At 38.7% G+C, this 13,065-nt stretch overlaps 1 protein-coding gene across 3 annotated transcripts in view; it reads right to left on the bottom strand.

The window, feature by feature from the left end:
• LOC124619683 overlaps nt 1-13,065 on the bottom strand; it is a 212,497-nt gene that overhangs the window by 139,687 nt on the left and 59,745 nt on the right. For all 3 annotated transcript variants that reach the window (XR_006980110.1, XM_047146228.1, XM_047146227.1), the window contains exon 4: nt 4,301-4,517. Coding sequence is in view for 2 of the 3 variants with exons in the window: in XM_047146228.1 (XP_047002184.1) it covers nt 4,301-4,517 (217 nt within the window). In the remaining variant the exon portion in view is untranslated. The remainder of the gene's footprint in view (nt 1-4,300; nt 4,518-13,065) is intronic.

Genomic DNA, 13,065 nt, shown 5'->3' with positions numbered 1-13,065 from the left:
AAGTTTTTGACAGCAGACTTGAGAAAGGCATGCTACTACTTAAATAATTTTCCTGTGCTAGGATAGCAATCGAAAACAGGTCAAAAATTTAATTAACAATTTTTTTCTAACTGAACATGCACTCAGTTTAACTGAAACTGAATAAATGCTATTTTGCAAAATATTTATGTTCATATGTTCCCCTCTCATTAGTTAGCCAATCCTTGTGATTGGTTTACATGAGTATGTATATTTTGTTAAAATGTAAAAAATCTTATTTCAAAAATCGTTTAATTGCTTAGGTGACATACACATACAAAAATTAAAATATGATGACTAGACTAGTTTCAGATGTCAATGTAACCATTCTCAGATCACATTCATTTTAGACACAGTTTGAACAAAAACTGGACATACTAACAATAATCATATGCAATAACTTGCATTTGCATAAGAGGCAAGTTCAGTGAAACAAAGTTTAGTTGTAGCAGCACGATAAAAATAAGACTGGTTCTACACTATGGGTAATAAAATTGTAGCGAAACATGAAATATAAAATGGCCAGGATTGACAAATTTCAATACTTCCATAGTGTGGCCTCATGGAGAAAATAAATTAATGGAGTTCATCATCACCTCAACTCCATTCATAACAACATTCAGTTCACTATGGAAATAGAGGAAGATGATTAATTGTCTTTCTTGGATGTCCTAGTTGGATGGAAGAATGACGGTCCTCTGGGGTATTCAGTTTATCATAATCCTACTCATACTGATTTGTATTTGCAAGTATCAAACTGTCGTCACCCGTTGCAAACTACGAGTGTGCGTAAAACACTTGTATGCAGAGCTCACATAGTTTTGGATCTAGACAGTTTGCCTTAAGAGCTCACCCACTTAAAGACAGAATTCAGGCAAAATGGATATTCTACCCGGCAGATTAACAGGGCACTATCAATCAAAACCAAAAACCAGGAAGTGGATAAAGAGAAGAACATGCTGACAAAATCTTTAGCTTTTGTTCCTTCTGTGTGCAACATTTTGTTTAAAATAGCAAGAATACTCCATAAATTTCAGATGAAAGTGGTTTTCTGTCCACCACCTAAGATCGCAGACCTGGGATCACTGAATGACAGCTTGTTATTGTGGAAGGCTGGAATTTATGAAATACATTGCCAATGTGGTATGGCTTACGTAGGTCAGAACACACACAATGTGGAAGAACACTGCACTGAACACCAATGATGCAATCAACTTTTGCAACCAAGTAAGTCCACTATTGCTAAAAACTGTATTTCTTGTGGACATTTAACAGAGTATGAGAAAACAATGATCCTGACCAAAGAAACACCTTTTGGGACTCCATTGTTAAAGAATCCCTACAAGTCCACCTAGAGGAAAATTTGATGAACTGTGACAGCAACTAGCACTTAGACCGTGTGTGAAACTCCAACATCTCCATGATTTTCTCTAGAGTGACTCAATGGCCACAGTGAGCAGTAAACCAGAGGACAGCTGAGATCTGCAGTGTCACTAGTGAGAAGACTGCAATCGGGAAATGTGGTCTGTTTGTCAACTTGATTTTGACGCATGAGCATAATAGTCGCAGCATGCCATACATTGTGGATTGGAGGACATCTCGTCAGTCTTTGTGGCTCACATAAGGATAACTGGCAGGTGCCCAGTCAAAATATCATGGGATGTACTGAATGGCAACCAGCTGCAAGCCTGAAATTTGTTTAAACATTCAATTCAGTAGGAAAATTTTAAAATTTTCAACATGAATGGGCTCAAGAGGAATTTACAGTACTAACTGTTGGCTTTCACTAATGACATAATGCTAAGAGCTGCTATGATTTCACTTCATGGAGCGCATTTTAAATTCCAATGCTCCCCCTAGAGAAATTATACTTTTAATTTTTGTTGTATAAGAGAAACAAAATATTGTCTCGTTCCCACTACAGCTGTAGTTTCTTTTAAGACACCTAGTTAATTTTCTTTCCAATAAATTGTTAAAGTTCTTGTGTGACAACTGTTTCCATATACTGCTGATACATCCATCTTTTACCTTCTTCTGCCTATAAATATACAAATTAAAGTCCTCTGATGTGGTTTATGTCTGTATATTTGGGCTAATCTCAGGAACAACTTCAGAATTCTGATATGATTTTCACTAACAGACTGATTCCAGTGGGAGATTCGTGTGCATAATTTATAAACATTTTGTGCAAACTGGCTGAACTATGATGAATTAAAGTCCACTACTACTGTGAAAATGGTGTCATTGTCATCCAGTGCTGAACGGCATAAATGCTAGGAATAAGATAAAGCCACACGACTGCAGCACCAGGCCAGCAAAAGCTACTGTTACCTGGAGGCAGTGCGAGCTTCTGCTACCAAGAGTCAGCACAGGTTACCAATACTGGGAGGCCAGTGCAACTTCCTACTGACTTCCAATTTGACCCGTACTGCAGGATGTATCAGATATTAAGCTGATAAGAGCAGTTTTAATGACCGTTACACCAGACAAGTTGCCCAGCTGTAGATACTTGGAGTTACCTATGTCAAGCCAGGATGGGTCACTAGTTTATTCACAACTGCATATCACAATCTCCACTTGCACTATTTAGCTAAAGTGCATTTTTTTATATTAGTTTTGATTTCTTTGAGATACATAGTTTACTTTTAGTTCGTATTGTTTATCAATGTATCCACTACAGCTGTACAGCTTTTAAATGAGGCACTCAACCTGTTTTTTTTCAAAGTAGCTTATATTTGAAGCTGTGTACAACAGTCTCCAGCTTCAATTTATTTATACAAATATTTTTCTAGGTAGGAATACCAAAAATGTAGGAAAAGACAGGTTGTTACTTACCCCCCCCCCCCCCCAACACACAACAGAAGCAAGCACACCTCATGCACACACAGCTGCCAACACCAGCTTCTCTGGCCAGAATGCATACTGGTCTCAGATGCTGGAGTTGGCAGGCGGGTGTGCTTGAGATGGGCTTGCTTTTGTGTGTGTGTGTGTGTGTGTGTGTGTGTGTGTGTGTGTGTGTGTGTGTGGGCACGCGTGCGTGTGCGTGCACCTCTTTTACTGATGTAGGCTGAGACCAATAGCTTTATGTGAGCGTCTTTTAATTGTGCCTGGCTACAGTTTGATGTGTCTTCTTTACAGTAAGTAGCAATCTGTCTTTTCCTACATTGTTGATATTCCTACCTGGAGTTTCCATGTTTGAAATATTTTTCTAGTTCACACTGTGTATTGTGATCTCCATTACAGCTGCATATTTTTTTTTTGTTTTACGCCACTAAATTTGTTTCCTTGCAACCAATAGTTGTTCTCCGTGACAAGTCCTTTTTGGTTTACTAATAAAAACTACATCTGTGTAGCAAGGTCTTTACTTGAGTTATATACATTTCTTCCCAATTCTAGCTATAATTTACTTATGATCAATATTTTTTTAGTTCAAACTGTGAGTCATGATGTCTACTACCGCTGCAGAACTTGTTTTTAAGACACTCAATGTGCATTTACTTCCAAGAAACATTTATCTTATTTATATATATTTGATCATAATATTTGCAATTGAAATATTTTTTCCCAGTGTAGTAAATTTTCAACAATATGATGCCTTAGTTGCCATGTTGTTTTCCTTAGTTGCCATGTCGTTTTCCATATCTGTCATATGTTCACTTTGAGTGCTCTAGCCTATTCAACAAATTTACTAAAATGTACAATATACAAAATATATAATACATTAAAACAAAATATGTCATACTTTGAGTGCTGTACATACAAGACAACAATTCTGACAGTGTTAGAACCCCAACAGGAACTGTCTTAAGTTTCAACAAATAACTGAACAAAGTGCTAATAAGACTTAGTAAAAACACATAAAAAGTGGCATATTTTAGGTTTACAACAACACAACTTATTTTCAATGTTGTTATGTTTTGAATCTCTTTAAGTGCTTCAGTGTTTCAGTCTGAGTTGGACGGCTATAACCACATCTGAAGATGAAATGGAACAATTTCAAAACAATAATGTGAACAATATACAGTATGCCAATAAAACAGCTGACTGGATTATCCACTAACAGTCTGCTAATGAAACACAAATGAATACTCCAAAAGATTCCATACATGAATATGAATCACATCAAAACAAAGTCACCTCTGTGGTAACCAGTATTAAGAAGTAATAATACTATAATGTTGAAGATAAGGCTTCCTGCCACTTCAGTTTTTCTATTACACTTTAATTTTCATACAGTATTAATAACAAAGCTATATCATAAAATGCTACTGATGTATCGTACCTGCTCTGGGATTTGCAGGGTCCAATGATGGTGGTTTTGAGCTTGTGAAACCGAATTTCTCTAATAAGCTTTTCTGCCTCTCCATTACTTCTTCTCCCAAACCAGCTTCAATTAATGCATCTTCTTCTTTCTCTAACTCTAATTGTTCTGCCTCTTTCATTGACACTGACAAAGCCAGTGCCAACTGTAGATTTTGATCCTTAGGCACACCAGTGCCCTAAGAAACAGAAACTCAAATTAAGCTTTAGAAACACACAGAAGCAATATATACAAGTGTCATATAAAACATAATGTACAGACAACTGAAGTCATGATGCCACCAGACTGCATGTCATAACAGCAACAGTTGATACGTCACTGAAGAAACATATTATCTGTGTTCTTATGGTGACACACGGTGAAAGTGAAAACCATGTGTAATTGAATCTGCATCAAAACAGTTTACAGTAAAATAAGTTTTAATGGAAAAAAATGGCTGAAAGTTACAGTACTTGTGAAAGCCTGTTGAGTATGAGTGGACCAAGTTCAAAGCCATCGTACAATATGCATTAGATGAGTATGTGCCAAGCAAGATCGTAAGAGATGGAAAAGAGCCACCGAGGTACAACAACCGAGTTAGAAAACTGCTGTGGAAGCAAAGGGAACTTCACTGCAAACATAAGCATAGCCAAAGCCTAGCAGACAAACAAAAATTACGCGAAGCGAAATGTAGTGTGAGGAGGGCTATGCGAGAGGTGTTCAATGAATTCAAAAGTAAAGTTCTATGTACTGACTTGGCAGAAAATCCTAAGAAATTTTGGTATTATGTCAAAGCGGTAGGTGGATCAAAACAAAATGTCCAAACATTCTGTGACCAAAATGGTACTGAAATAGAGGATGACAAACAAAAGGCTGAAATACTAAATGTCTTTTTCAAAAGCTGTTTCACAGAGGAAGACTGCACTGTAGTTCCTTCTCTAGATTGTCACACAGATAACAAAATGGTAGATATTGAAATAGATGACAGAGGGATAAAAAACAATTAAAATCGCTCAAAAGAGGAAAGGCCGCTGGACCTGATGGGATACCAGTTTGATTTTACACAGAGTACGCGAAGGAACTTGCCCCCCTTCTCGCAGCAGTGTACCGTAGGTCTCTAGAAGAGTGTAGTGTACCAAAGGATTTTCAAGAAGGGATGCTGAACAGATGTGCAGAAATATAGACCTATATATCTAATGTCGATCAGTTGTAGAATTTTGGAACATGTATTATGTCCGAGTATAATGACTTTTCTGGAGACTAGAAATCTACTCTGTAGGAATCAGCATGGGTTTTGAAAAAGACAATAATGTGAAACCCAGCTCATGCTATTCGTCCACGAGACTCGGAGGGCCATAGACACGGGTTCCCAGATAGATGCCATGTTTCTTGACTTCTGCAAGGCGTTCGATACAGTTCCCCACAGTTGTTTAATGAACAAAGTAAGAGCATATGGACTATCAGACCAATTGTGTGATTGGATTGAAGAGTTCCTAGATAACAGAACGCAGCATGTCATTCTCAATGGAGAGAAGTCTTCCGAAGTAAGAGTGATTTCAGGTGTGCCGCAGGGGAGTGTCGTAGGACCGCTGTTATTCACAATATACATAAACGATCTTGTGGATAACATCAGTAGTTCACTGAGGCTTTTTGCAGATGATGCTGTAGTCCATCAAGAGGTTGTAACAATGGAAAATTGTACTGAAATGCAGGAGGATCTGCAACAAATTGACGCATGGTGCAGGGAATGGCAATTGAATCTCAATGTAGACAATTGTAATGTGCTGTGAATACATAGAAAGAAAGATCCTTTAACATTTAGCTACAATATAGCAGGTCAGCAACTGGAAGCAGTTAATTCCATAAATTATCTTGGAGTAGGCATTAGTAGTGATTTAAAATGGAATGATCATATAAAGTTGATCGCCGGTAAAGCAGATGCCAGACTGAGATTCACTGGATGGATCCTAAGGAAATGCAATCTGAAAACAAAGGAAGTAGGTTACAGTACACTTGTTCACCCACTACTTGAATATTGCTCACCAGTGTGGGATCCGTACCGGATAGGGTTGATAGAAGAGATAGAGAAGATCCAACGGAGAGCAGCGTGCTTCATTACAGGATCATTTAGAAAGCGTTACAGAGATGGCAGATAAAGTCCAGTGGAAGGCTCTGCAGGAGAGACGCTTAGTAGCTTGGTATGGGCATTTGTTGAAGTTTCGAGAACATACCTTCACCGAGGAGTCAAGCAGTATATTGCTCCCTCCTACGTATATCTCGCGAAGAGACCATGAGGATAAAATCAGAGAGATTAGAGCCCACACAGAGGCATACCGACAATCTTTCTTTCCACGAACAATACAAGACTGGAATAGAAGGGAGAACCGATAGAGGTACTCAAAGTACCCTCCGCCACATATCGTCAAGTGGCTTGCGGAGTATGGATGTAGATGTAGTTATAACTAGACCAGAGACTGTGGTATATATCCCACTAGAAGCAATCTGTCTCAAGGGAGGAGCAAGTTAGCGCAAAGAATGCACTGAAAATAGGTAGCAGCATACATGCAGCAGTAGCTGGTGAAGGAGATGTGTCATACTAAGCAGGAGAAATCTATGTTAGTAAGACTTGCCAAAATTTCAACAGTGCACATACACCACGTCTAGCAGCATATCACCTGGTAGCAGCTGCAAGTTGCCTGACTAACAGCTTCCAGGAGAAACAAAAATTTGATTTTCAACATTTCGCTTGATTACTGATGAAGTTAAAAAATTAAATTGCCATGATAATCTATTCATAACTCATTATGAAGTATGATCCTATGCTAAAAGTTTAACACACAAGTCGACTACTATGGTTAGAAATTGTAAACAATGTAACTGACGATGCACAAATATCAGCACTTTATTCATATCCAATATTTGAAAAGAGAGCCCTTAGATGCTTCCAGCAACCTTTACACATAATTTCAAACCCTTAGGAAACTTTTTCTCACTGACCACCCTCCCCCCTCGCCCCAACACATACAAACTCCTTTGTGCCTGGTTCTTGAGGATGGTGGGAGGATTGGGGAGGGGGGGAGGGGAAATGGCATGGGAGATCTGCTTGCGGACTAGATCTCGGGGGATAGTGTCTATCTGTGAAGACTTTGGTGAGACCCTCAGCATACTGAGCAAGACAGTTCTTGTTATTGCAGATATGCCGTCTCCTGTTGTCCAGGCTGTATGGGAAGGATTTTTTGGCGTAGAAGTAATGACAGCTGTTGAAATGCATGTACTGTTGGTGGTTGGTGGGTTTAATGTGGACAGAGCTGCAGATGGAGCCATCAGAGAGGAAGAGGTCAACAATGCTCGGTTGAGGAGGACTACGTGAAGTGGATGGGAGAGAAGATGTCGAGGTTGTGAATCAAAAAAGAAAGGCTTTCTTGGTCCTGAGTCCAGGACATGAAGACATCATCAATGAACCTGAACCAGACCAGAGTTTGGCATTGTGGGAGGCTAGGAATGTGTCCTCCAGATGGGCCATAAGAAGGTTGGCATAGAAGGGTGCCATGCAGGTGCCCCTGGCTGTGCTGTGGATCTGTTTGTATACCTTCCCTCAAAGGAGAAGTCATTGTGAGTTAGGATAAAGTTAGTAAGCTGTATGAGGAATGAGTTCGTGGGCTTGGAGCCTGAAGGATGTAGGGAAAGGTAGTGTTCAATGGTGGTAAGACCATGGACATGAGGGATGTTGGTGTATAGGGAGGTGGCGCCAACAGTGACAAGTAGGCTCCCCAAATCCACAAACCTGACAATCTTTGATGCCCCTTTGTGGCAAGTTATTGTGACCCCCCTGAAAGAGTTTTGTCCCTCACTGACCAACACCTCCAACCAATTGCTCATTATCTAGCCTCCCATGTCAAAGACAACACCCACTTTCTTCACCAACTCTCCACCATCCCCACCCCTTCATCTCCTGGATCCCTACACATCACTGTTGATACCACCTCCCTATACACCAACATCCCTCATGCCTATCGTCTTACCGTCATTGAACTCTAGCTTTCCCAACATCCTTCAGACTCCAAGCCCACTAACTCATTCCTCATATACCTTACTAACTTTATACTAACCCACAACTACTACTGCTTCGAGGCGAACCAGACAGAGTTCGTCTCTCTCCCCACCTGTACATTACTATCCTTCCCCCTTTGCCGCCCCCTCCACCCCTTGCATCTCACATGATAGCTGCATTCCGCCCCGAGATGCTGGAGTTGGCGGTCATGTGTGCCTGAGGAGTGCTTGCTTGTGTGTATGAATGGTGCAAGTTTATCTTTTGCTGATGAAGGCTGTGGCCAAAAGCTTTATGTAAGTGCCTTTTAATTGTGACTGTCTGCAACTTGTAGTGTATGGGAAGGATTTTTTGGCGTAGAAGTAATGACAGCTGTTGAAATGCATGTACTGTTGGTGGTTGGTGGGTTTAATGTGGACAGAGCTGCAGATGGAGCCATCAGAGAGGAGGAGGTCAACAATGCTCGGTTGGGGAGGACTACGTGAAGTGGATGGGAGAGATGATGTCGAGGTTGTGAATCAAAAAAGAAAGGCTTTCTTGGTCCTGAGTCCAGGTCATGAAGACATCATCAATGAACCTGAACCAGACCGGTGTTTGGCATTATTGATGAATTGTTCTACTGGGAAGAAATATGGATGGGCTGTTAATCAATCCACTATGCAGTCAACGTGGTGAGGCATAGTTTGCTACCCTACAGTCTACATGTGCTATAAATTACACAAGGAATGACATACTCTTAAGTGACATAACTGACAAGAGGTTTCTCCTTACACATGATTATCGTGTGAATTAATGCTGATCCCAAACTACAAGATTTAGAATTACTTAATTGTGAGCTGACACTGTTGTGAGCATAGCTCTGCTGAGGTTTAGCATTGTTCACATGTCTTGCCAGTCTCTTTAGGTCCTGACAAGCTAGTTTACTATGATTATAGTTGTCGAAGACCATGCTGACATGTGAAATCCCAGGACAATGGTATTCTGTCCCAGGTACAAGAGCACTGGAAGTAGCAGCTTCATGGCATGGCCTGTGACCACCTACTTCTGCAGCCCACCTCGCTACACAACATCTGGCTAAATCAATAATAAAATTAAGACATTCAATGTTTCTACCACTTTTTATTTTGAAGTAATAAATTACAGATCCAAAGACAGGTTTACATCAAATGCCAAGTTATGAGAAGTGTAGTGAAAAACTGAAGACATAACGGAATTGATATCAGGCATGTGATTTGCTATGAAGCGTCATCTTTAATGTAAACAAATAAATTAAAAACAAAATTACATATAATGACGTAATGTTGGGTAGAACAACACGGCTTATTATAATAATACATAATAAATATTCCACTAGTCTGATTCAAGTCTATTCAAGTATATGATTTCCGATGATGAGACAGACCTCTATAAATAAAAAAAAATTACAGATGATGACTAATGACAGAAAATCTCATTGCAAGTCAATAATCGCAGATTTCAAAGACAAAATATGATCAAAATTAAAAGAATGTTTCTTCAGTGGGAAACTTTTAATATGATATCAAGCGTAACAGGGGTCACATTTCAGCAGAATTTGCCAAGAAGGTCCATATGTAAGAACTTAACATATTATGTTACAACAAAACAAACAGAAAATGGGCTTGGCAAGAACCAACAATTGGAACTACAAATAAGACTCCCCATACATCATCAAACAAAACAGAAATTGTACAGGTTCTGACAGTCCTATGCCACCTTTAAAAAACAAGTAATTATGGACTCATTCAATGAAGATCAAAAATACATTAAATCAAAAAGAAACAGTTTCATCAGAGAGGGACTCAGAAATGCAGAAATATTTAAGAATGAGGAAGTGTATCACATTACATTAAATAACAAGTTCAGCAGCTTAGAAAATGAAGTACAGACAAACAAAGGAACAATGGTCAATTCTTATGTAAAAAGTAAAAGATGTGACAGGTAGTATGAATAAACTGAAAGAAAAGAAATATCCAACAAAAAACCAGCAATTATCAATGTGAAGGAAGGGTTTGAAGTAAACGATGATGGGAACAAGTTAGATTATGCTGAATTGCATAACATTATTTGAGAGAAATCTGTGTTGGGGAGACATCACATTTCTCCAGTTAAGATGTTGAGTGCCACAGTAACTTAAGAAAGTGATAAAACTTTACAAGCATTCCAAAATTTTTGTAAGCAGTGTAGTTCAAGCTCTACTATATGGCTTATCCAGTTTACATTTTCATCAATATGCACACCTAAGTTCTTCGAACTTTCTATCCTATTTATAACTGGCAAAGTACATTTATAGTAGATGGAGTAGTTTTGCCAGTACAAATCTGTAAGACTTGAGCTTAATCAATGGAAATGTGAGATGCCAAGAAGGGCTCCCCATCCAGCTGTCATCTGAGCAAAAACATCATTTCCTTGGTTTCCAAATTGGAATAGAAGCAGGTGACTCATAACAACCATTACAACCGTGCGCCTAAATCATAGCAGAATTTCCAAACCATCTGCTCTGAGTAGGTTTGAAGGAATATGATTGAAGGAATCTACATTATGTGACATATGCAATGAAGGAGACATGAACCATTTACTACTATTGTGTACCAGATGCAAGACACAACAAAAATCTTTTATCCAAGCTATGGTTAATGCAAAGGTTTCCATACCAACAATGGCTGCAGTGTTGCTGTCAACCCGGAAGAGTGAACTATTATGAAATCTTGTTGTTGTTGTGTTCTTCAGTCCAGAGACTGGTTTGATGCAGCTCTCCATGCTACTCTATCCTGTGCAAGCTTCTTCATCTCCCAGTACCTACTGCAACCTACATCCTTATGAATCTATTTAGTGTATTGGTCTCCCTCTACAATTTTTACCCTCCACGCTGCCCTCCAATACTAAATTGATGATCCCTTGATGCCTCAGAATATGTCCTACCAACCGATCCCTTCTTCTAGTCAAGTTGTGCCACAAATTTCTCTTCTCTACAATTCTATTCAATACCTCCTCATTAGTTATGTGATCTACCCATAAAATCTTCAGCATTCTTCTGTAGCACCACATTTCAAAAGCTTCTATTCTCTTCTTGTCTAAACTATTTATCGTCCATGTTTCACTTCCATACATGGCTACACTCCATACAAATACTTTCAGAAACGACTTCCTGACACTTAAATCTATACTCAATGTTAACAAATTTCTCTTCTTCAGAAACACTTTCCTTGCCATTGCCAATCTACATTTTATATCCTCTCTATTTCGACCATCATCAGTTATTTTGCTCCCCAAATAGCAAAACTAATTTACTACTTTAAGCCTCTCATTTCCTAATCTAATTCCCACAGCATTGCGCGATTTAATTTGACTACATTCCATTATCCTCGTTTTGCTTCTGTTGATGTTTATCTTATATCATCCTTCTTTCAAGACACTGTCCATTCCGTTCAACTGCTCTTCCAGGTCCTTTGCTGTCTCTGACAGAATTACATTGTCATCGGTGAACTTCAAAATTTTTATTTCTTCTCCTCTGAATTTTTCTTTTGTTTCCTTTACTGCTTGCTCAATATACAGATTGAATAACATCAGGGATAGGCTACAACCCTGTATCACTCCCTTACCCACCACTGCTTCCCTTTCATGCCCCTCGACTCTTATAAATGTCATCTGGTTTCTGTACAAATTGTAAATAGCCTTTCGCTCCCTGTATTTCACCCCTGCCACCTTCAGAATTTGAAAGAGAGTATTCCAGTCAACATTGTCAAAAGCTTTCTCTAAATCTACAAATGCTAGAAACGTAGGTTTGCCTTTCCTTAATCTATTTTCTAAGATAAATCGTAGGGTCAGTACTGCCTCACGTGTTCAAACATTTCTACGGAATCCAAACTGATCTTCTCCGAGGTCGGCTTCTATTAGTTTTTCCATTAGTCTGTAAAGAATTTGTGTCAGTATTTTGGAGCCGTGGCTTATTAAACTGACAGTTCGGTAATTTTCACATCTGTCGACACCTGCTTTTTTTGGGATTGAAATTATTATATATTATCAAATATGATATTCAATCAGTCAAATATGTGTGATCTAACTATCTAGGCAGACTGTATACAGGATGTATAGTTTTTTATTATGATATGGTTTTCTTTTTTAATTATCATAGTATAATTACTTTGTGAGTAGTCTCTAGTGGTGTCATTTATTCACGCCCTAATTTTTTTTGTAAATAGCAATAAACGAAGTGCACAGCAGAATAACCATCAAGAATGAGACCATGTAAATGTGATGGAAGGCTGTAGAGCGATGGCCAAATGCCAGTAAAAAAAGGAAATAAAAACTGTATGGTGTATGTTTTTTCAGAGTTTAAAGCTAGTCCATTAATAACTTTAATAAAAAAAATTTCATTTATTATTTGCCTGTGGATGGTTCTTTTATCAGCTTGACAATTATGCCTTACCATCTTAAAAAGGATTAATTTTGCCTCCTGATTCAAATAAAATGTTAGATCATTAATGAAGTGCAACACTATTAGTGTGTCCTGATTGTATTCTACACAACACCCCTTATGATTTCTTCTCACATAGACAGGCACCAAAAAAATGTGTGCAGGTAGTGCTAGTAAACTGGTGTATTTGAGATAAACCTTTCCATAATCAACACTACAACTGATCCTTCCATCACTTGCTTCAGCAACTGCCTCTGGGATGTA

The sequence above is a fragment of the Schistocerca americana genome, chromosome 6 (genome assembly GCF_021461395.2).
Source record: "Schistocerca americana isolate TAMUIC-IGC-003095 chromosome 6, iqSchAmer2.1, whole genome shotgun sequence".
NCBI lineage: Eukaryota > Metazoa > Arthropoda > Insecta > Orthoptera > Acrididae > Schistocerca > Schistocerca americana.
Note: the sequence above shows the minus strand (reverse complement) of the source record. Positions and strands in the feature narration are given on the sequence as shown.